The sequence below is a fragment of the Emydura macquarii genome, unplaced genomic scaffold, assembly GCF_026122565.2.
Source record: "Emydura macquarii macquarii isolate MOO-44397 ecotype Brisbane River unplaced genomic scaffold, CSIRO-AGI_Emac_v2 contig_2184, whole genome shotgun sequence".
Taxonomy (NCBI): Eukaryota; Metazoa; Chordata; order Testudines; family Chelidae; genus Emydura; species Emydura macquarii.
The window spans coordinates 3,502,149-3,527,031 of NW_027132321.1; the positions used below are offsets into that span (position 1 = coordinate 3,502,149).

The 24,883-nt window shown below is 48.3% G+C and overlaps 1 protein-coding gene across 13 annotated transcripts in view; it reads left to right on the forward strand.

The window, feature by feature from the left end:
• The window catches only part of PLXNA2 (plexin A2), a 349,352-nt gene that overhangs the window by 77,145 nt on the left and 247,324 nt on the right, over window positions 1-24,883 (forward strand). For 12 of the 13 annotated variants that reach the window (XM_067558832.1, XM_067558841.1, XM_067558829.1 and 9 more), the window contains exons 2-3: window positions 18,098-19,373; window positions 21,273-21,455. In XM_067558832.1, coding sequence (XP_067414933.1) covers window positions 18,186-19,373; window positions 21,273-21,455 — 1,371 coding nt within the window. In that variant the 5' untranslated portion in view covers window positions 18,098-18,185. Of the gene's footprint in view, window positions 1-10,141; window positions 10,721-18,097; window positions 19,374-21,272; window positions 21,456-24,883 lie in introns of those variants that run through there. The other variant, XM_067558830.1, reaches the window with a different exon arrangement.

Below are 24,883 nucleotides of genomic sequence, written 5' to 3' on the forward strand. Positions count from 1 at the left end.
GTTATTAAACAAGCTTGAATTAATCAGTGATCTGCCAGCGCTCTGAAATTGAAACGCAGGGCTGAGGAGCGCTGTACAGCTGAATGGGAAGAAGTCACTTTCTTAGGTAGAAATTTCCATCAAAATCCCACCGGAGAGATGCTAATGTGCTTTTGATGGTGGGAAAGGTTCCCCGTTCCTCTGGTTCCTTGGGAAGGTGCTGAGAACACACAGGCTCGGGGGCCCTTCGGCTGTCACTCTTTGCTTAGCCTGAGCTGAAAGGGCTCAAGTTACGACATCTGGAAGGACTCCACCTGTCAGTGCCCCCGCCCCCCGGGCAGGAGTCAGGCGGAGAGGCCACGGGAGATCGGCAGAGGACTTTCAACCTCTGTCCCATTTGCTGTGAACTCTCCCCGGCGATGGGGGGGGGGGGCGGTTGTCACACTCTGCAGCAGACTAGGAAGGAGCTGTCACATTCATGTCGATGCTCTACATTTTTCCCAGCATCTGAGCATCTCAAGGCTCCCCATAAACATTAATTAAGCTTCAAACACCCAAATAAGGCAGTTTAACAGATGGGTAAATGGAGGCCCAGAGAGGCCAAGTCACTCCCCTAAAGTCAATTATGCTTCATGCCTTAACTGTCCGCTAAAGGTTATGCCTGAAGCAAGGCAGGTTGGATGGGCACCGAAGGGTTCTTTAGTGGTGTGGGATGCTCTATCTCGGCATAGCCAGTCTGGTTTGGCTGTTAACTTGAGGCTCTTTGCTCTTGCTCCTCCCTTACTGTCTCTGTCAGATGCCGTGCACACCAGCAGCACTATAGAAATAAACAGAACTGATCTCCCAGTGGAAATCCAAGTATTCCAACTGACCGCTGGGTTTTGGAACCAAGTAGCAGGCCTGGTGGATTCTGGGATAATGAAACCAACAGAGACCAGTAGGGAGGAATCTGGTAGTCTGCTGGAATGTCAATTACGGTGTGCTTGGTCTGTGATACACATGTTTTATATACTGGGGTGGGAGGGGGAAAGTCAAATCAGTGGCAGAACTAGAATATAGAACCTGGGAATCCTGCCACCCCGTCCCCTTGATATAACTGCAAGACATGCATCATTTGAGTGCTTTCATGCCCTTTTATTCCTCCTCCACCATGTATCGAGCTAAACTGTCCCTTCCCTTCCCCAGAATGATAAGAACAAGAGCAGTGATGGCCAATGCAAGAGGCTGTATTTCTGTTGATGCTGCTCGGTGCTTAGTTTCACATGCTGGAAGGATACCCCTCCCCCCACCCCCCAAAATGGAACTATTTATCCTGTAAGCACAAAGCACCTGCAGAATGGGATTGTGTGAATGTGCACATATACGCAGTTGTGTGTTCTTAGCAATTTCAGTGCTGCTGGCTGAGTGAGCACCCTACCTGGACAGCCAGCATTTCAGAACCTAATTGTAACAACTGTACAATGTCCTGCTTTGCCTAGGTAATGGCACAGTGGCTACAGTGTAAATACATCTAGCTGCCATGGGAGCTATTCAGGATAACCAATACCATCATGCTGTGACGGCTGGCACGGCCAAAGGCTTTTTGGTTTGGGTTTGGGTTTTTCTGTTTAAATGAGGATGTCACATGGGCCGCAGCTGTGTGCTGATTGGGCCGCAAGCAGCCCATGGGCTGTGGGTTGAGAGCCACGGATCTAGATAGAGGTGTGACTTTTTTCAAAGCAGCTGAGCCATTTATTCTGGTTTGGATGAAATAACCCACCTCCCCCTACCAAAAGGTGAATGAAACATTTTCAAGGTTGAAAAAAAAAATGGGGAAATTTTGTCTTTTTTTTTCCCCTCCATTTTTCAAGGCACTAAGAAAACTGTGCAGGGTCTGCGTTGGATTCTGTGCTAAATGGCTGCATGATGAATCAAGGCATCTTTCCTCTATTTCCAGTCCCTTCCCCAGTGATACTGGGTAATTTAGAAGCCATTTTGCAGCAGTAGGTTTAAAGCTGAATAGCTGCCAGCTGTACTTTACAAGATAACAGGTGTTGGATAACAGCGTAATGAAAAGAGAGGGTGTCTTGTTTCTGCCACCTGGATGTTCTAGGGTGGTGGTGAATTTTGCTGGTTCTCTTTTTGGGTTGGCTGGGATTTAAATTTAGGGTATGTTTCCAGATGAGATGAACAGCTGGATGCCGTTCATATGTAGCAGCCAGAGCTGGGATTCTGTTTCAGAGCCTTAAATGGGATTTAAACTGAAATCCTGGCTCCACTAATGTCAGTGGGAATTTTGCCATTGACTTCAGTTGGGTCAGGATTTTATCCCTAGCCTGGAACACCTCTGTGGCATGTCACTGCTGTGGTATGTAAACATCCTTGAGCTGCAATTCACAGAGCTAGCTGTGTCCATGTTCATTTGTATTACAATAGTGCCTAGAGGCCCCATTGTGCTAGACGGATGAGAGTGAATCGTCCAAGGTCGCACAGAGAGTCAGTGGCAGGGCCTGGATTACGAGACCGGTTTCTTGGCTTTTACTCCCAACCCAAGAGGCCATGCTGCTTTGCTCATGAAACGAGAAAGTATCTGTAATAACTTGTAACATGTAGTACCTCTCCTCGGATGATTTGCATCAACTGTACCTCAAGCTTCTCCTTCTTTTCCTCCGTGACGAAGGCATTTATCCCCATTTTACAGATGTGGTGGGGGAGAGTGACTTGCCCAAGACCACACAGTGAACTGGGCACAGTGCCAGGGTCAGGAACAGAACCAGGCTTCTGCCCAGTCCTCTGCTCAGACCACTAAGCCTTCCTGCCTAAAAAGTGCCAGCCCAATGGCTAGGAAGGGACTTGCCCATAGTCCTGCTCATTGGTTTTCCTGCTTCTCTTTATCCCAGACAGGCATGCGTGTGTGCGAAAGAGAAAAGTCTCATCCGGCACATTTGTTGCATAAACAATATCTGAGGCCCAGACAAGTGCATTTGGTACATAATTCATGTAATTATGTTTGTTATCAAGGAAATGCCTTTTCACAGCTGGGTTTCGTTCTCCCCTCCCTCACCCCACCCCGGTCCTGGAGGAAGCAATAGTCACAATACTGTACTTTGCCTTCCTCCTTCTTTCTCAGAGAGCTGTGAACAAGCCTGCAAAATACCATCCCCATGAATAAGCAGCCATGAGGAAGAGGGAGGGCGATGGGGATGTGGCTTTTCGAGTCACCCGTGATTATTGATTTTGGCTGCTAGAGTATTCGCTATAAGGATGTTGTGATGACGGCTGCCTTAGTGAAATTAAAGTGGGTTTCTGTGAGGGGACCCTCATGGGCAGTGAAATAGGAGAATGAGGCATATGGAGTGTGTTTTTTAGCCAGCTATTCAAAGAGTTAATGGCTGCTGGTGCCATTAAAAAAAAAAACTCCGTGTTCATCACCCCAGTTGTAGTCGCTGCTGTATCTGTCTATCCTTAGCGTAGAAGCCACCGTACTACTGCAACCTGGAAAATGCAGTTTTTATTGCTCCTATTGTCACTAGGAACTGTCTGGGTTCACATGTTAAACTCCCTGAGTTCCCGGTGGGTGTTTCTCCGTGAAAACTCTAGTGTAAAGGTGCAGCTGGATTCCTCTCTTCAAAGCTGGGCTAGCAGGAGCATCTTCAGGTGGGGACAGAGGCGCTTTGGCCCAGCTGTGCATGGGACTCTGCCAGAACACCTCCTCTCATTGTGCCAGGCTGTTACCTGCCCTCAGTCCCTCATCTTCATGAATGAAAGACTCATGACATGTTCACGAACTGTTCTGGCAGCATGATAATTAACCCTTCAGAGCCCAGCATGTGGGAGGTCGTCAGGCGGCTCTTTAGCTTAATTAGTTATGACGAGTTTTATTTATTTAATTAATTTCTTTAGCTTTAACAATAAAAAAATGACCACCAAAAAAAAAAAAAAAAAAAAAAAGGCTCTAGGTGTCTTAGAATTACTTTTATCTTAAACTAACATAATGATTTCAAATCCGATCAAGCTGTGTAATGTTAGTTTGCATGGAGTACTGAAGTACACCGTCGAGCTGATTGACTGCTAAATTGGGAGAATGATATCTGGATTTTAAAAAAAAAAAGAAAACCTCAAACTTCAGTTTTTCTTGAAGCTGATGATGAAAATTCGCAGAGACCAAAATGCGAGAGCATCCCGCAGTTAGTCTTGATGACACGGCTTAAAGGTGAGAGCACTGGACTGGGATCTGTGTTCTATGCCCAGCCCCGCCACTGACCTGCAGGGTGACTTTCAGCTCTTGATGCTTCAATTTCCTCATGTGTAAAATGGGGATAATGATACTAACGTCCTTCGTAAAGCGCTTTGAGATCCATTGATGAGAAGTGCTGTATGAGAGCTAGGTATTTATCTGTTGTTGAATTACAGCCCTGCACTCAGCTCACACAGTGTGTGGGTTACTAGCACTGATCCACTGATGGAAGCCCTGGACCATTTTCACGCTGCCACGGGACACTTTCTACATGGAATATCCTTTCCTCAGAGTGTGCAGAATTTTACCTTCACATGTCCCTGGAAAACTTCAGCATTTTGTCTCTGGAGAAGACACCTTCCTCTAATATATTGGGGCTTTCACTACCAGAGGAAACAGATGGTGAGATGGCAACCTAAAAACACTCTTGCCAATGCGAAATAACTTGTCTGAGAAGTAGAGCAATTTTTGGTAGATACTGCGCTGTAGAAGAATAGCGTTCAACCTAACGTGTGTGGAGTCTGCAAACCAGAGTGTATTGTTTTAATCACTGCAATTAAATCTACAGATGAGGGCAGAGCCACAAAGTTCAGATCTAGAATAGAAACTTCCCCAAGTTCAGGGGAACTGAGATGGGCCGGAACCAGTTACAAAATTACTGTTTTGTGAAATTTTGGTGCTATAGAGATCAAGGGTGAAATCCTGGCCCATTCAAGTTGACAGGAGCTTCGCCATTGACTTTGAGGGGACCAGGATTTCACTCCAGGGTTATTTTCTGAAAAGCTCCAGTGCTGATCCGAGCTCTCTGAACTTCTTGATAGCTGTCTTGAAAGAATGGGCTTTTGGGCTAAATTTCTGGCCCTTGCTGTTCAGGTTATGGATGAGGAACCTCCTGTTGAGAAATGATTAACAGAGCCTTTTGGAACCTCCAGAAAGGTGGTTTTTTTTCCCTCAGATCAGGTTCCAGAAAGGTGCCAAGGTTGGCGTGGGCAGGTGGACGTGGATAGGTGCCATTCCCAAATTGGCATATCTGCTCTGTAGATAGAACATGGAAAAGTTCTATTTGGGAGCAGCCTGTCTCCTTGACTTGGGGGCAGCATTTCCCAGAAATTGTTATTTAGGAGTTGAATTAGGGTATGTCTGCGCTTGGAGCTGGAGGTGCAAATTCAAGCTGGAGACCTACCCGTAGTAGCTCTGATCACGCTAGTGCAATAAAAGTGGAGTGCATCTGTGGCGGTGCAAACAGCAGAAGGGACTGGGCTCCCCATGTACCATCCTGTCCGGGACACTAAGCAGACAGCCAGTCCTGCAGTATAAGCCACCCCAGCTCTGCTGCTATTTTTACCTTGATTAGTGCGAGTATTCTTCCTTGAGCAGGAATTTACACCTCCAGCGCAGAGCGTAGACGAACCCTTCGAGTAGTGATGAGGCCCCATTGTGCAAGGCGCTATGCAAACACAGTGAAGAACTGCGCCTGCCCCAAAGAACTTGCAATCTAAATACACAAGATAGATAAAGAGTGCAAAGGGGCAACAAATGCACAGATATGGAGTGACTTTCCCAAGGTTAAACAAAGGGTCGGTGGCAGAATCAGGTACAGAATCCAGGTCTCCTGAATCCCAATCCAGTGCCCCATCCATTAGACCACACAACCTTCCCTGGCAGGCCTGGGAATTCCTCCTATCAAGGCAGCTGTTCTACAGAGATACAGGCAAAACACATGGGCTCCCACTTATTCCAGGATGGAGCATTTATTAAACAGTTAAACTCTTCACCTGCCCCTCTTCCCAGCCATTCAGTCGGATTGGTATATATTGAACTGGAATCAACATACAGGAAAGACTTCAGGATGGTAAAGGGATGAGGCTACTCCACATTGATGGGTCTTGTATTTTAGTTTACACCTTGCAGTTTGTAAGGCCTGCCCTTTCGATGACTCTTTTTACCATAAAGGGAATACTGAGGAATTTCTGACCGGCTGGGACACATGGAGGAGGTCAGCAGGGTGAACCAGCATAGCTCCCTGCTCCTGGCCTCATGGAAATGAATCTTAGTTTGACTGTATGCAGCAGACCAGGCAGAATCAGCCAGTGGACTAGAAAGTGCTCAGCAGGGGTAACTGCGTAGCCAACTCCCCTCCCCAAACTCTGAAATTTCTGAAGAGGCTTCATAATTCAGTGAGACAACTGCAAACTTCCATAGCGGTAAGAGAAAAAGACAAACACTCAAAGGGTTTTTCTGCTAAGCATCTCTGGAGACTCTGTGTGGTTCCCAGGCCTTGATAGCAGCACATTGGGACAACCTGAGAAGAAAGTACAGAGCAGTTAGGTGATGAAAGCCCATCTCTGTAGAGGTGAGAAGTTGGTCAGTATTTAAAATTTCCCCCAGGGCAGATTGGCAGAGGCCTTGCGAGTTTTTCGCCTTCCTCTGCAGTCTGGGGCACGGGTCACTTGCTGGTGGATTCTCTGTACCTTGAAGTCTTTAAACCATCCTTTGAGGACTTCAGTAACTCAGTCATAGGAGTGGGCGGGTGAGCTTCTGTGGCCTGCGTTGTGCAGGAGATCAGACTAAATGATCATAACGGTCCCTTCTGACCTTACAATCTGTACGTCGGTAAGTGAAGGCAGAAGTGGAGAAAATGTAGCCAGATGCTGCACAAGAGTTCTGTCTGCGTTTGGTTCTAGATGTGGAAGAAGGGTCAATGGCAGGGTGATTGGGACAGTCTCTCAGAGCAGGTTTTACATCCCCGGTATCTACCCCTTTCCCTGCCTAGACAAAATGTTGCTGTGCTTGGGTTTGTGTGCTCCTGGATCAAACGGTGGCAAAGTGCTGTGAAGGAGAGCTGGGTATCAGAGGGTAGAACTGCTGTGGGGATCTGGGTGTAACTCTCGCTCCCTTGGCCTAAAGCACAGAAGATGGCAGGCCTGCTGTCTCGGGCCTGGCCCTGGCACAGTCATTTTACACTAGTCAGCGTGAAGTCGATGCGTCGTCATTTACTCCAGCGCGTTTTGCAAGGTGCCGGATAATGGTGAATTGGGGACTCCTAGTTCGGCAGCAGAGCACGTGTGGAATGCTAGCAAGCCAGAATTCACATAGTGTTTTGTCTCCACTATGCTAACGTGTAAATGACTATTCAAGGCAATGCAGAATCCTACATTTTAGGATTTTTGTGCCTTTCCAAATACACTGGCCATGGGGGTCAGTCAGGGAGCTGGAAAATTAAATGAAAGCTGATTTACAGCCAGTCTCTACAGGGGGAAAAAAGGGGGATTCATGCATAAATTAAACCCTATCCAGCTAACTGTATCCTTTTAAAAAAGATTCTGTCTTAATGAAGTGAGCGCAGCTGCTGCACTGGCGACATCTAAATTGTTCCTTTGGTCCTGTCGCTTTCTGCAGAAAATTCTCCTTTATTTCTGTTTTAATTTTCCCTTTTTTATTGCGTGCATAAAATAACGCTAATGACAATCTGCAGCGTCTGGGAGTGAGTGACAGCTGAAATCAGAAAAATGACTAATCATGCTTCTTGCAGCCCTGTCACATGGAGATTAAATGAGCCTTTTTTTTCTTCCCCCCTCAATGAGAATCATGGCCATTTGAATAATAATATTATAGTCTCCATTAGGATGACAGTGGAGGGGGGGCAAAATCAGCTCAGACCCGTGATTATGCCTTCAATCTAATAATTATTTAAATACCAAATAACTGCTTTCAGTCTAAGTGCGGCCTTTCAGATGCCTGGGTTTAGATTGTGTCCCTGAATTTACTCTCCCTTTCACCTTGTATTACCAAATGGATCCCAGATTGCTGTTAAGGTCACATTTTTAGACTAAATTATATCCTGCTCACAAAAACAAAGTCATCCAATAGAATTGAGGGTCTGAGTTCAGCTTGCCCAAGCTCACCCTTTCCTCCTGTGAAAGCATCAAACGCAGAGTGTAACTCTTCCAGCTGTGATTAGCTGTCCTCCAATCTCTCCACTGGCTCCTGATGGAATTGAAAATTGCCCTCCTTGGGTTTTCAAAGCTCTCTGTGCCAGAAAGCCCACCTTATCGCTGTACTCCACTCCACATGGGCCTCCTGTCTGCGCCGTCACATCATCTCTTCACCCCTGGTTCCGGATCCACTTTCTCTGATAACCACCTGGTCGCAGTGACTCTCTGTACTCTTTAAATCTCACCTGAGAGTGCACATCCTTCTCCTTAATATTCCTCTCCCTTGGTTAATGTTCACAGTAGCTCTGCAAAACCCATGGGGAACGGAGTTGCTGGGAAAGGCACTATGCCAAATGGCCAGAACACAACCATTCTGTTTTACAAAAACGTGACATTTTGTTTTTGTTCCTGGATGTAATGCAAACAACACTTTTTTTAAAGGGTTTTGTAAAACAAAATTGTTTGCATTCCAACCAGGAACAAAAACAAATTTCGAAATCTTGAAACACAGTGAACAACAGAACTGTCATTTTCCAGCCAGCTCTGGGCTGTGCCTTATTTTGCATAGTGCATTTTTGGATCAAAAAGGTTAGATTTTTTTCACCCGCACGCTCGCGCTCTTTCTTCGTCAAAATCGATATGTTTTCGGAAAACACTTCAGCTTTGAGAAAACGACTTTCTTTTATGACAAACGTTTCATCAAAACGTTTCGCACCGGCTCGAGCGCACTGTGAATAAAGTGAGGGATAGATAGGATGGGGTTATGCTTGTGGCCCCTTCCATTTCTCAGACTGGTGGCTGTCAGGTTCTGAACACCTTGAGTGGGGTCTCCAAAGTAGCCTGAGGGTGCATCTCACTAGAAAACAAGATGTGTTTTTATCATGTGTTAGCCAACATGTGGTAACTGATTTGAGGTAAAATTCTAGTGAAGACGACAGTTAGTTTGCACTTTGAATATGAGTTAGTAGATAAAAGGGGAAACCCAAGGCTCCCTCTGAGTCTTTACCTCAATCTCCTGACACATATGAGAATAACCAACTGCCTTGTCTTCACTAGGGTTTTACCATGTGTGAGTTCACACCTGGTAAGAACATGCCCTCTTACACAGGGTTTGTTTACACCTAAAACATTGCACCTCTCCAAGAGGTAGCAGTGAGGCTGGCAGGAGAATTTTCCTGTCAACCTAGCACTGTCCACTCCAGAGGTTAGGTCGATTTAACTGCGTTGCTCAGAGGTGTGGTTTTTTCACACCCTTGAGCAACATAGTTACACCAACCTAATTTCCTAGTGTAGACCTGGCCTAAGTGAAGACAAGGCCTGAGGGAGTTAGGCACACAGGTCCCGTTGTATGACTATGGATTTAGCTGCCAAACTCCCTCCTTGGACAATCACAGCTTTGGTCCCCAGGTTACTTGAACAACGTTGATTTAGTGCTCATTTGTTCCCCGTCCATATTAAATAAAGAATGCAATAATCTACTCCTATTTTTAAAAAAACAAAACAAAACAAAAAAAAAACATTTATCCTCCTCTGCCCCGTCTGAGAGCGTGGTGTTCAAGGAAGGAGGATGTAGCTGAGTTCCCTTAAGCAAGAATTCTTCATGGCCCTCTCCAGTCAAGTAAAATTCTTTCTTTGCTTCTAAATTTCCACCAGTATGAGAGTTCTGTGCCACGGGGACCTCCCTTCCAGTGGCATGGGTTAGAAAGAGGTGTTCTTTGATGGAGCTGTGGTCAGCGGGGAATCTAATTTGGTCTTTCAGACCATCATTTACTGAGAAATAGACTCAGTACAGCAGTGGTTCCCTTCTGACCATGGTTCCCTTCTGACACGCACCTTCCCAGCTGTTGTGGCTAGGGGGGATTGGATTATGAGACACCACAATGGAATGGAATTCAGGAGTTCATTGTGGCACATAGGGGGCAGGAGGGCAGTTCTTTCTTACACATTTAAACTGAGCAAACTAGTTATTCAGCAGCCAGCCTTGGCTGTTGCTCAGTGAGATCTTGTACCTGCACGTCCGGAATCCGTTTAAATGTTTTTCTTTGTTCCTCCCCTGTGTACAGTTTCCTGGTATTTCCTTCCGCTTAAATCAACAAGGCAGGACATTCCTAGCCTGCAACTCAGAGCTAATTTCACTCGCAGGCCACTCGGTGTCTCTCTCTTCAGGCTGTACTGTCATTTTATCCAAGAACAAAGCTGTCCGGAAAGTGTGGTGCTTGCGATCAGGTCATCAGTGTTTACTGTGGGTTATCAGCAACTCTTGCGTGCCTGAAAAGCAGTTAGCAGCGTGGAGAGCCTTCCTCAGAGCAGAGACTCAGGAGCCGCTTGATTCTGCCCTTTTGAAATGTTCTCTAGCCAGAAAAGGGAGAGTTTTAAAAACGTTGGCTTGAAAATTTAATGAGAGGAAATGTGCGAGTGAGGCTGAGCTGAAAGGTTAGCTGGCAGCATTGGCTGTTGGCTCTGGTCTGTTTCCACTCTCTCATTCAAGTTCAATGTACAGTGACTCCTGCTCTCCTGCCGCCGCCTTCCTTACCATAAGGGGAGCCTGCAGCTTCGCTCGGCGAGAGACCTCATGGTGACAGCACCCAAGGTAAAAACAGAGACCACAAGTAAGCAGTGGGTGTTTCAGGGAAGTGTCACTTAGAGCAATTACAGGCTTCTAGTCTGGCTATCTCTGCCCTGCCTTGGCATGAACGCTGAGACGAGAGATGGCTGTTTGGGGACTGAGTGCCTTATTTACCTTTTGGAAACACCTGTCCTGGCTTACCAACGTTAGCATCTTCAAGACTCGCTGGCACTCGCTTGTGAGCGGTCGATTTTTGGCAGCGTTGGCAATTTAAATACCGAAACCAAGGTGGGAGTCGATCAAATCTTCATTTGCCTGAAAATAAGAGGTGCTGAATTGGGGAGCACTGGAGGGTCAAGTCCTGTCTATTTTCACAGCACAGGCAATAGTTGTGAAAGCTCCCTTATGTAGAAGTGGGGGAAACCACATGTGAGAGAGAGAGGAATTCAGTCCATGGCCTCTAAAGCCCTGCCTAATGAAGGTTTTTCTTGTCACTATAACTGTGCCAGTGCAAAGCCTGGGTGTAGATGCCCTGCATTGGTATCAGCTGTGGTGTACATCACTACACCCCACCCCTAAACTGTCTCTGTCCAAGTCATAATTCACATCAATGCAGCGTGTCTACGCTAGGGGAACTGTGCTGATTTTAACTGCATTTTGTGTAGCCACACTCATGCCGAACACCCAGAGTAGCAAAGACATAACACGGCAAACTAATGGAGCAGGTAATTCTAACGTAGACTGTGAAATGCACCCTCTCTCCTGAGAGCGATTCAATAAACTAAAGCCTGAAATGCTAAGCTGGAGATGAGCACGTCTTGCACTGGGGTAGTGTGATCAGATTGGCTGCTGTAATCATCCTGCCCTCAGGTTTGCAAGAGATGGAGAATTATGCACTTGGGGCCATTTTTCCCAACTGGTCTACTGTCCCATTCCTAGCCATTCAGACACTGATCATGAGCGCCAAAGAATCTCCTGAGATGCGCCCTGAATAACCCAATTAGACATTCACATACACCAGTTAGACAACTTGAAAGTGTTTCATCTTTCCAAGTCCCAGCTCTGGTTTGGAGGCAGCATTGGCCTAGTGGGCAAAAGGAGCAAGCTAAAGAGTCAGGACGCTAGAGTTTTATCCCCCTTTCTGGTACTGATTTGTGCAACCCTGGGTAAGTTATTCTCTGTACCTTTGTTTCTCCCTCTGTGAAATGGGTTAAGGACACTTGTCCAACTTTGCAAAGGCCGAATAAAGGCCCGGAGTTAAATGCAAAGCTCGTGCTGGAGCCCTTCGAAGAGTTATTCCCAGCCATTGCAAAGTGCACTTGAGGCTTTGCTCACAGTGCCCTCGGCGATGTGCCTCCATGCTGGATCTCCGTGCACTTCCTTTGTTCTATCCCACAGTAAGTCCTGGGCTGCTCCAAACGGCTAGAGCCTGCCCTGCTGAATAGATGGTGTTGGTACGGCCAAAGTCTTAGCCTGGTAAATTAGCAGGCATGTTAAAGAAGATGGTGAACCCCACTTTGGAACGCAGACCTCGCCCACCAAGGCAAAATCATCCAGTTCAGCTGTGTCCCAGTCCTTGAGCATTAGCATAGGTTGGCACTTCGTTTCCAGCATTATTTCATTGCCATTTGGTACCTGGGGTTATGTGCATTGACAGTTGCAACTGAATTACAGAGCTCGTTTCAGAGAGTCATTTTGGTGAACCCCGCCGCCTTTTTGTTTTGGGAAAGGAGCCAGCACCAACCCCTGTTGAAGACATCAATGCAATGTGTAAAGGAGTAGCGGGGAGCCGGTTCTCTTAAAACCCCAGTGGTCACGTATAGATGTGATTCCCAAGGTATCTCGTGGGGGGTGATTTGCTAATACACTTAGATTTTAGTCTTGAAATCTGCCTTCTAGGTCCTTATGTGGCCCTCATTGCCATAGTATCTGATAGCACCTCATAATCATGACTGGATTTTATCCTTGCAACATTCCTATGCCACTCTGGTTTGCCAATGGGGAACTGAGGCACAGAATTAGTGGTTTTGCCTAGGGTCACCCAGGGAGTCTGTGGCAGAGCTGAAATATGAACACAGGTCTCCTGAGTTCCAGTGCAGTGCCCTGCCCACCAGACCTTCCTGCCTTGCCATCTGGATCGATTGTTTGTTCCCAGGTGAATCCGAGCAATATCTGAAAGGTTACAGCCTTCAGACGCCTTTTCCTTTACACCCCAAACTATCTCCAGCCACCACAAACACGGTGCTTCTGTCTGATGCCCTTGAGAAACAATTTGCATCAGAAATACTGAGTGGTGACACTGAGGCTTTTGTAGAAGAGTCTGATGGGCTTAAAGCACAAAATCCTGCATTGTGCGTTTGCACTAGTTCTGCTGGTCCTTGAGCCCGAGGGGTGGCTGAAAGCATCAGGTTTGAAATCCTTAGACTTACTGGCACTACCGGTGCCCTCAGCTTGCAGCGCGGCTGACTCGGATACTCATCCTTCCATGGAAGCTAAACTGATTTCCATGCAGTTTGTTGCACAACTTTGCTTGCTCTAGAATTTTGGGGTTAAAATTTCCAGCTGTTCAGCTCCACCAATACCACCACTGGCAGGACAGTTACTGCCAGCCCCAGCACCCAGCTAGACTTGCTCTGCGCATGGCGAGGTGACGCTGATTTAAAAACCCAGGAGCTAATCGATGCTTTTGTCCCCACCATGCTACCACTAGTGGGTGGCTTTGGTAAGCCTCATGTAATATATACAACCCCTGTGTGTGTGTGTGTGGGGGGGGGTGATCAGAGAAGTATTTACTTCTGGAGAAGAGCTTAAAAACGAGAACTTCGATACTCTGTATGACTATTTCAAGAATGTATGGCTCTTTTCATGAGAGGAGACTTTTTCTCCTGGTGTCATTGGCCAGAATTTCTCTCCTTCCCTCCTCCTGTACGCCAGTCCTGTTTCCTTCTGTTCCCAGATGGAAGGGTAGCTTTGTGACTAAGGCACTGGGCTAGGTCTCAGGACGTCTGGCTTCAATTCCTGACTGCCACAGGCTTCCTGTGTGACTGTGTGGACAAGCCACGAAAATCTTCCTCTCTGGGGAAGAGTTGCAAAAGAGAGTGACATGCAAGTCAGTCAGCTGATTCTTTTGAAAAGCTCCCTCTGTGTGCCTCACTTCGCCATCTGTAAAATAGAAGTGGCGCTTCCTTTTTCCTACCCTGGGACGTGTCTATTTCAATAGCAAGCTCTTTGCGTCAGGGACGTGCAATGGAGCCTCTAGGCATTACCATAGCATGAATAATAGTGCTAGGTGGCTGCATTTCACAGGTATAGCCTGTGTGTAGGCTCTTCGGCATAAAAGTATACTATTGTAGTATAGGGACTCATCTGATCTCATTTTTAAGGGTCTCTGGCCCACCCTTGGATTCTTGTGGCTGAGGAAGAGGGTGAATGGTCAGGATAGAGCAGAAATAATAATTAAGAAATAAAAGTAGAAAGGCTTTTTTAAAAAAAAGTCCCTCTGCTTCTCTGTCCGGTCCCGGAAGGGTGGATGAAAGCTCTCTGATGTAAGCCTGCATCATGCAGACTGTGCTTTCCCAAGGCAAACCTCCCATTTCCTAAGGAAATTCCAGCCTTATGGTTCCTAATTCGGCTTGACAGCTGACTCTGAGTGTGTGTGTTAGGGACGTGGGGGAAGGGATGTCATAAAGGCTCCAGTCCCAGCCCACTGTTGTCCCCCAGGCCCAGCCTAGACCCCATCAGCTTTGAAATGGTCTTGCTGTCAAGGGTCTGGAGTGAAGGAGTGTCTGAGGTGTGGAATGATCTATGCGGCTCAAGGTTGTATTTGTTCTCATTAGAAGTCAGTTGCTGACAGAGTGGGAGAAGAATGAGGAGTTAGGGCTGCCCTTCAGCAGTGTAATTTAGGGCGAGGGAAGATTAGGCCGCAGCGTCTCCCTTCTTGGGAGGCCAAAGTACGTGGTCTGTATCACCAGCCTCCGTTCCTTCCACTGCAGCGATAGATGGGCACTTTGGAACATATTGGGGCCCCCCTCAGTCACTTTCAGTGATACTGAAGGTACGTCTGCGCTACACCAAAAATCCCCAAAACCTGTAGCAGCGAGTCTCAGAGCCTGGGTCAACTCCCCCGGGCTCGTGCTAAGAGGCTAAAAATAGCAGTGTAGATGTTCTTGCTCAGGTGTGAGCCTGGCTCTGAGGTCCCTTGCCGGGTTTCAGAGTTCGAGCAGGCATGTCTACACTGCTATTCTTAGCCCCATAGCATCAGTCTCACAAGCCCGGGTCCTTTGACCCCAGCTCTGAGACTTGCTGCCGCAGGGGTTTGGATTGTTTTGTTTGCTTCTGCAGTGTAAACGTACCTGAAGGTTCCCAAGTGCCTCTGGACATGTCTACACTAGGAGCTCGGGGGATGATTCCCTGCTCAGGAAGACATACTTGCGCTAGCTCTGATTGAGCTGAAGTGCTAAAAAGAGAGTGCAGCCACAGCAGCATGAGCAGTGGGCGGGACTAGCTGCCCAACAGATGGACTTGTCCAAGACCCTAGGCGCACCCTTGTGGCAGATAGCCTCTTCTGCCGCCGCCACCGCAGCTACACACTATTTTTAGCAAACCAGCTTGATCAGAGCTATCATAGGTATGTCTACGGAGCTGGGAAATATCCTCCTCCACCCCCCTGTCCAGCTCAAAAGGCAGAGGTGCCCCTTGACACTTGAAACTGGGACCTCTAGTTACTTGGGAAAATGTTAACCCCATGGTCTCACGGCAACTGCACCGCTGTGCAAAAGGAAGGAGTGAAAGCTCCCCAGCTGCCCTTTCTTACTTTAGTGCCCATGCGGTTAGTGTCTCGGACACCTTATCCCCCTCTGAATCCCTCCGTACAACCTACTTCTGCTGTGATCACTCCTGCCTGGAATTGGTTGGGCTGGGGGTTTTCTGCTTCTCTGTGCGGCTGTATTCACACTAGTGCTACCTCCGTCTTCCAATCCCCTGCCCCATTTGTCTGTGGCTTCCTGTCCGACATGCCAACTGTGAGCGCGCTAGGGCTCGGGCTGCCTGTGGCTGTGTCCGCTCTGCGGTCAAAGGTCTGACTGCTGCACATGTAGAGGTACCCGTGCCAGCTTTGCTCCAGCGTGCTCGAACGACAGTAGTAGTCATTGCTGCAGTAGTGAAGCTGCAGCACCATGGACTTCGGCCCAGGCTATCTGCCTAGGTACCAAGAGTCTCAGGTGGAGTTCTACAGGCTGGGCTTCCAAGGCTTCACTGCCACTGTGCCCCTGCTAGCTCAGGTACCTCTACACAAGTTGTAACTGTGCTTCCGGTTACAGTGCAGACGTATCCTCTCTTACGTCTCTGTCCAGCGCCTGCACTGGTGGGGTTGGGAGCCCTGACTAGGGTTTCTAGGCTCTACCCTAATGCAATTAATTAATACTAATGCGCCAGGAGTACTGAGATGCCAAGATAGGCTGTTCCTATGTTCATGACCAAGAATCCTGGAAGTCTTGCATGAGCTGCCCTGCTCAGCCGACTCTAGAGGTTTGGAAGATTAAGATAAACTTCAGAGAAGCATCTGAATTTCCAGGGGGGCTCACCTGAATCAAATCCACGTCAAGCTAGTCTGTCACTAGGGCCTGCCTGCCGTGTGACTTGCTACTGCTGATTCCTCTTCAGTTACTCATGCAGCCAAACACGCCCCGTTCCAGCCGCACTGACCCCTTCTCAGGATCACAGCTACTCTTATGACAGCAGTAGCCGCAGAGTAGAAGCCTCTCTTCCCTTTTGTCCGTGGCCAAGGAGAGCTTCTGAAGCAGAGAAGTGGAAGTCCTGAACACACTCTCCAACCATTGCTTTTTCAGGCAGGTGCTGAGCAGCTGATGACCAGCACTCAGATCAAAAGGAGACAAAAGGAGGAAAGTCAGTGTGGGGGGAGTTGCATGGTTCCTCTCTGCTCCTGTCTGCCAGAGCAAATGAGGGACTACCCTGCTGACACTAAAGAGCCAAGACTGACCTTTATCTGGTTGAGTCTCAGCCATAGGGGAGTGCAAGAGAAGGAGGAGGAGAAATGCTCAGTGCAGCTAAGCACTTTGCGGCTGGGAGAATTCCAAGAAGCTCTCTTCCAGTATGCTCATCTAGGTATAGAGGGGCTGGGAGCCAGGACTGCCAATTTCTGTTCCTGCCTCTGCCACAGCCTCACTGTGTGGCCTTGGGCAAGTCACTTAACTGTTCTGTGCTTCAGGTTCCCTGCTGATAAAATGGGGATCATAAAACTTGATTTCACACTGGGCTATGAAACTTAACAGGAGGTGTACACGTGGGCTGGAGAAAGGCGAGTATTATGACGGTTTCCCATTTTGAATGAATCTCTCAGGGCGGAGGGAAGGGGCATGGGCAAAATTCAGAAGGATGAGAAGAGGCAGCTCGTGCCATCTCTAGGAAGCAAAGGGATGGGGGAAGAGAACTGATGAGATCCTAAATTGTCATCCCCTTTTCAGCAGCAAGTGCCCCTTTCGGCAGCAATGTGTCCATATAGATGAAAGAACACGCTTGTCATTCCATGGGATGCTGTTTGACCACCACCCATAATGCCCATGGTACACATGCAGTTAACTCTTTTTAGTGGATGTTTAGGACAAGACCATGCACCTTAGGGTCCTGTCTCATCTGCATAGGTTTTAAATATCCAAGGTGCCATTTTACACATGTAGGGAGTTTATGCAAATCTCTTAGGCTGATATTTGTTTACTCAGCTACCACACCCCTCTGCCCCAGAAGCAGGTGGCTGCATTTCAGTTGTGGGTGAAGTAATCCTTGGAAAGGCTGCATTAGGATCCTGCAGGTCAGAAGACAGCAGTGTACATACAACTCTGCAGTGGTGAGAGGCAGATAAGTGGCACTGTTACAGGCATGGAAAGCTTCATTGTATAAATGCAAGTTGTACTCGTATGAATGAAACTTTAACCTTCCTCATTAATTTAAATTATACAGGATTTATAGGCAAAAAATGCCTCTTACTCATCTCTCACCTACAGTCATATACCTTGTAGGAAAAATCCCATCAGCCAAGATTTAGATTGATGGTTGGGTGCATGAACTGCAGAATCTTTGTCCCAGGGCTGAGGTTGATTATTCCTTCCTGCGACTCGGTGAACGCATGGCACAGAGCACATTATAAACTATTAAACCACGTAACAAATGAACGCACAGAGGCAGACCCGAGCAGCAAAATATGGAGCCTGAACTGTTTACCAATAAGTTAAGAACCCTGTTTAATGCAGCTGGGCTTAGAGATGTCCTTGCTTTATCTCAAGGACTTTATAACTAAAAAGCCTCTCTTGAATTGTATGTACAGGGCATTCTGGATTTAATCCTTTGCTTTGTGTGTGTGTGTGTTTTTGTTTTGTTCCTCTCCAGAACCATGTGAGGAACCTCACTGAGGCAAAGGACACGTATAGGGCGCTTGGACGTTCACCCTCCCCTTTCTCCTCTCCCCTGCCCCAGGATGGATCAGAGGAAGAACTGGCCTCGGATGCTGGACGCCGATGGATGGTCAGCAACTGTGATTTTTCTCTTTTTGATTGCGCTTTCCCGGACCGCAGCCAGCACTGCTCTGTTCAACACCTTCCACTCAGAGAACCGTGAGTGGACTTTCAACCACCTGGCCGTCCACCAGGGCACCGGGGCGGTCTACATCGGCGCCATCAACCGGGTTTACAAGCTCTCAGGCAACTTGACCATCCTGGTGGCTCACAAGACCGGCCCAGAGGAGGACAACAAGTCCTGCTACCCACCCCTCATCGTCCAGCCTTGCAGCGAGATCCTGACCCTCACCAACAATGTTAACAAACTGCTGATCATCGACTATTCGGAGAATCGGCTGCTGGCTTGCGGGAGCCTCTACCAGGGCGTCTGCAAGCTGCTGCGGCTAGACGACCTCTTCATCCTGGTGGAGCCCTCGCACAAGAAGGAGCACTATCTTTCCAGCGTCAACAAGACAGGCACCATGTACGGGGTAATCGTGCGCTCCGAGGGCGAGGATGGCAAGCTCTTCATCGGCACGGCGGTAGACGGCAAACAGGATTACTTCCCCACCCTCTCTAGCCGCAAGCTGCCGCGGGACCCGGAGTCGTCAGCCATGCTGGATTATGAGCTCCACAGCGACTTTGTCTCGTCCCTCATCAAGATCCCCTCGGACACGCTGGCCCTGGTCTCGCACTTCGACATCTTCTATATCTACGGGTTTGCCAGTGGCAACTTTGTTTACTTCCTGACCGTGCAGCCCGAGACCCCCGAGGGAGTCTCCATCAACTCGGCCAATGACCTCTTCTACACCTCCCGCATCGTCCGCCTCTGCAAGGATGACCCCAAGTTCCACTCCTATGTCTCATTGCCCTTCGGCTGCACCAAGGGGGATGTGGAGTACCGCCTCCTGCAAGCTGCTTATCTCTCCAAGCCAGGGGACGTGCTGGCCAGTGCACTCAACATCACAGCCCAGGATGATGTGCTTTTGGCCATCTTCTCCAAGGGGCAGAAGCAGTATCACCAGCCTCCTGATGACTCGGCCCTTTGCGTTTTCCCCATCCGCACCATCAACTCCCAGATAAAGGAGCGCCTGCAATCCTGTTACCAGGGGGAAGGCAACTTGGAACTGAACTGGCTGCTGGGGAAGGATGTCCAGTGCACCAAAGCGGTAAGGTGCTGGCAATGTGTTGCCACTATTGCTCTGGAGAAATTTATCTCACTGCGAACACCGTCTGTGTAGGGAAGAAGGGTCTTGTGGTTGAGACACTGGACTGGAATTCAGGAGACCTGGATGCAATTCCTGGCCCTGCCACAGACACCCTGAGTGAGCTTAGGAAAGTTACTGGATCTTTCTGTGCCTCAGTTTCCCCAAATTTCAAACAAAGATGATAATCAATCCTGGTTGGTAGGTGTCCACGTCACAAACTGCCCCCTCCCATGTGGCACTAATTAACATTCCTTATTGGGCAGGCTCAGCAAAGTGATCAATTAGCAATACTTAGTGTAATACAGGGTCTTTCATTTATTGGTCTGAGTGCTTTATAAAGGAGGATAAGCATGCTTATCCCCATTTTAGAGAGAGGAAACTGAAGCAGGATGAGGGGATGTGACTTGTCCAGGGTCACACAGCAAGTCCGTGGCAGAGCTGGAAATAAAACCTAAGGCTCCGAACTCCGTCCAGTTCTCTTTCTGCTAGACCATGCTGTATCATTAGGAGAACGTAGGCACTGAACGCCCCTTTAGATCAGATTGGGCGTTCAAAGCATGGTGGCAAGGAGTATGGGAACTCTGCATTGCCACGGTCAGTTCCATATGGGTGGGGGTGATAAACACGCTATCCCTCTTCAGAACAGCCAGTCTGGCTGGCACCTTGCACCAGCATCATCTTCGCTTGGGGAATGAAATCAGGAGATCTGGAGTGTTAAATCTGCCATGCAGTCAGGCTGTTTGTACAGGAGGGAGGTGGCTGCTTCCCTAAAGAAATGAGTAGCTGAGAGGAGGAAATTGCAGCTTCCTTTCTCTGCTCAGAAGACAAGAGCCAGAGAGCAGACACCTGCACTTCCTCTGGCTGGTGTTTCTGGCCCCAGCCTGCCTCGTGAGGGCTCATGACCAGTAGAAGGCAGTAGCTGGCACCAGCCGTGTGAATCTCTGCCGTCTGTGTGATATGGGGTCATTGCAGGAAGTGGGGTGGGGGCGGAGAGAAGCGTGGCTTCATTTTATGAATGGATTTGATAGTCCAGTGGCGTGAGCAAGGCTGGTGGAGCCAGGGGTGTTAGGGAGGCGTTCCCTGTATGGCCCTGTGGGTGAGGCTGGGGCAGTTTTCTCTTCTAGTCCTTGGCACCTTAGCTCAGCCATGCCACGAAAGCAGCACGCTCACTTCTTGGTGTGTGGGATGGGAGTGGAGATGAGGAGCGAGGAATAAATGGCTTGTGCTGCTCTGCTGTCACTTCTCTGCTTCAGACAGGGGGAGCTTGAATAGTCTTCAGTGCAAGTGCCGGGTCAATCTTCCTCCCCTGACAGACCCTTAAAAAGACAGCTGGTCTGATTTTTACAGCCCCTCACATCTCCTGTGTCTTGACTGGGCGCTACAGGTGTTCAGGACCTCTAGGAATCAGACCAAGAACATTTAGAGGGGGTAAAAACAGTGGAGGGGAGAGAGCTTGAGCATGGGACGTGAATGCACCAGGAGAGAAGATTCATTTCCCCTCTGGGTTTCTGTGAGTGAAGTCGGGGGAGTCTCCTCAGTCCTGTCCACTAGGTATTCTTGGCAGCGAGCATGCGGTGCACCCACCATGGGCTGTCCCCATCACAGATGACACACACAAGGAGAGAAGTTGATTGGGTTGTACCGGGGAGGGTGGCAGACCCTAGCCCCAGGAAGGTCAGCCAGCTGTACGTGAGCAGAGGCCTGTCGAGAACACCCAGCTGTGGGGTGAGGACGTTGGGTGCGTTCGCCCCATCCCGAGTCCCGTGCGTTCACTTCTGCATGCGCCTGAGCGCTCGGCTCAGCATTCCACCTGCGGGCTCGCCTCTCGCTCACGCTTGCCCAACGCCTTCTCTCTTCCAGCCCGTCCCCATAGACGACAACTTCTGCGGGCTGGACATTAACCAGCCGCTGGGAGGCTCCACCCCAGTGGAGGGGGTGACCCTCTTCACCGCCAGCCGGGACCGGATGACCTCGGTCGCGTCGTACGTCTACAACGGCTACAGCGTGGTGTTCGTGGGGACCAAGAGCGGCAAGGTGAAGAAGGTAAGAGAGCCTGGACTGGGGCCTCTTTTCTCCCCCCTGGGAGCAGTGGGCCGCCAGGCCGTCGCCGGCTTTGCACTGCTCCTAAAAGCGCTTTCTCAGGGGCCAGGTGTGGGGCAGTGCGGGATCAAGCCCCGAGACTTTGGGTCAGGGAGGCACTTGAAGCAAGCAGGTACGTGAGGCAAACTTTCCTGCATCTTGTATTGGCGATGGGGCATCGCTTTACCGTCGTCTCACTCAGAACCTGGAGACGCCAGGCACTGGCGTGGTACAGAGCTTAGTGGCTAGGTTGAGGCGTGTGGAAAATGTCCTTACTTGGAGTGAGAAGGTGCTGCAGGAGTCAGTCGGGCTCTAAACAAGTGGTTTGGACTGAACCTGGAGAGGAGCTGTCCCAGGGTTGCTGTGGGGTAGAACTCAGCAAGTAGTAAACAGGCACAAATAGTTCATTCGGTGGACCCAGACTCTTCTTCTGTTCGTGAATCACCACTGGGGCAGCAGATGATGATATTGAATTGGTTCACAATGATTCTTGGTCTGCGGATTGTTCATAAGCTGCTTTTCCCAAGTATCCAGTGTCCAAAATTCAGACTGTTAGTGTGACACATGTAGCTCTTGTGATGTTGCTTCTGCTTCCTGGCTGGATGAACGTCCCTAACTCTTAGATTCGGATTCTCAGTGTGAAAGATTCTCAGAGTGAACATGACCCGTGTGGTGTTGGAGTTGAAAATTTTGTTGTTTCCATGAACGTTTCTGACAGGCAAATAGCTTGCCAGAAGATTGCTAGAAAGTGATTTCAACAGGGGCACACGCACAGAAGTGAATTCAATTTGTGTTAGCGCAAATAATCAGAGTTTGTTTTTAGGTGTTCACCACGCTCTGCTGGAAGGCCTTGTGTCTGCAGCATTTCCACTAGTGTCCTTTGAGCTGCACCCATCAAAGCTCCAGAGTTCCCACGGACCCGCTTTGATAAGGAAAGATGGAAAAGATGTCCTCTGAAATGGGTTGTGAAAGGTCATAGGGGCTTATAGTTTATAGGCCTAACACACAGGCCTAGTGGGCAAAACGAAGCGTGAAAGGTAGAGAGAGAGATCTGGATCCTTGTCTGGTGAAAATCACCACACTGACCTCAGTGGAGCGCTGCTGATTTACCCTTTGAACCATAAAGATTTGAAACTTTTAACACAACAGTCACTGTTGAGGACATATACAAAGTCTCACGCTAGCTTGATCCTTATTGATAGCCACCAGCCTGAGCACTGGATTTGGTGTTCATCTCTTGCCGTGTGCTGGTACCCTTCCAAGTCAGCCCCAGTCGATCTCGCTGTGCTTGTCTCCCTGTGTCAGCAGATATTTACAGAAGCGGCTACTCCTAGTTGGGAAGACGGTGTGGGTTAAGAACTCCTGGGTGTACAGCAGAGTCAAAAAATTTTGGCTGAAATTTTTCACCGAAAAATGCAGATTTGGTTTGAACAAAACATTTTGCAAATTCATGTCAAGTTTGCCAAACTGTTTTACCTTAAAAACAAAAACCAAAGAGAAATCTGAAAAAAAAATAAAAAAGTTTCAATTTTTTGACTTGAGAGGACTCATTTCGAAATTTACATTGGTTTATTTAATTTTTTTTTAATTTCAAGAAGCTCAAAGATGAAATTAAACATTCTGTTCAACCTCGCACTACTTTTTGTAATTTTTAGTTTTTTTTTTTTTGGTATGGTTTGGAAGACCAAAAATAATTAGTTACTCACTCAGCTCTGCTCCTGCGTGCCCTGCTTCGGGGGTGATAAAATTGCTGATTATGGCGAGGTCTCTTCTTCTGGGTCTTGAAGAGACATGTATGGGTTAACTCGGCTGCCTTTGGAAAATGCCTCAGGGCAAAGTCACATTGCTTCTCTGTGCTGTAGCCTTGCCTCTCACCTCCCACCCTTCTCACAGATCTCTGGGTGATTGATCGGCTGTGGAAGATAAAATTCTTTCCTGTTTGCATCACAAAAGCGGGGCTAGTAGTTGCCCAAGGCAAAGAAATACCCCACATTCCTTCTCCCTCAAAGGAGCAGGAGGGCTATGCTGTGGTAAACTTATGATTCTGTGATTAAACTGGCCTTTTTTCTCCTCTCTACTTCCTCGCAAACATGACTTTTGAAGATCAGGTTGTAAAGCCCAGGCTAAGCATGATACGATGCTGATTAAAATGCATTAATCCAGTTCTTCCTGTTGAATGATGCCCAGGTTAGTATCGGTGTTTTTGTTCAGGGTAGTTCTACTCTTAAAATGCTGCAGCGCTTCAGTGAAGACGCTACTACCCCAACAGGAGAGCTTCTCCCTTCAGCGTACTTAATCCACCTCTGCGAGACGCGGTTGCTATGTCTACTGGAGAAGCCCTCTTAAGGACATAGTGCTGTCTACACCGGGGGTTAGACTGGTATAACTGCGTTGCTCAGGGCTATGGCATTTTTGTTGGCCCACAATCAAATGCCACTTCAGTCCTCTGCAGCATAATTGTTTTCTCCCCAGATAATGTAGGGGCTAGTGACTATCCCCACTCAAATGTATTAGATGGTAAAAATGCCATGTTCTGCTGTTGTGGTTGTTTTTTATATGTATTTCACTAGCCCTAGGAACCCCAGAGATCAGGTCCCCATGGTGCTAGGTGCTGTACAGACATGTAAGACAGTCCTTGCTCAGAGAGGTCAGTCTACATGGCAGAGAGGACAGGACAGGTGGGGAAGGAACAAAATGAGGTAATAAAATGAACCGAATGGAACAGAAAAACAGAAGTCGTAGCTCATTTGCCTAAGCAATACCAGGCCGAAGTGATTGGTAAGCATCAGAGCAGAGGCAGGGTTTATCCACTTATTGGCAGCCACCTCAACACAGCCTTTCAATCTGTAGGCCTGATTTTTGTGTTATGAAGTTATTTTTGGGTGCAAAATCAGATTGTTTATCCAAATCCAACCTCAGGTCAGATCCGCAGCATGACTGATTTTTCAGGTCAACCTAAGGTCTAAATGTAGCCCCCGAATAGCCATTCCCTGTGGCACCAGAGAAAGGGGGAGGAAAAGATGATCCACTACAGATTGTTACTCCTTGCTGTTTACGGACACCAGCACTGTCTCCCTTCTCTGTCCAGGAAGATGCCAGGGCCCGCACATCCTATGGTCAGGTGTCTGCATTTTTTAATGGCCTCATTTCGTTAACATTTGTTCATTGCTGTGTAAGTGCGAAACGGCAGCACAGTGATTGCAGCGTTGGCTCCTGACAAGATGGGACGGCAGCTCTCGATGCCATCCATTTGGGGCACCACTGTACCACGTTCTCTATTCCACCACACCCACAGACGCGCTCACACAGCTCCTGCTAGTTCTGTGGCAGCTGTAGGGCAGAATCAATAGAACAGGCCCTGTCAAACAACACGCTGCACACGCATGTGTTTT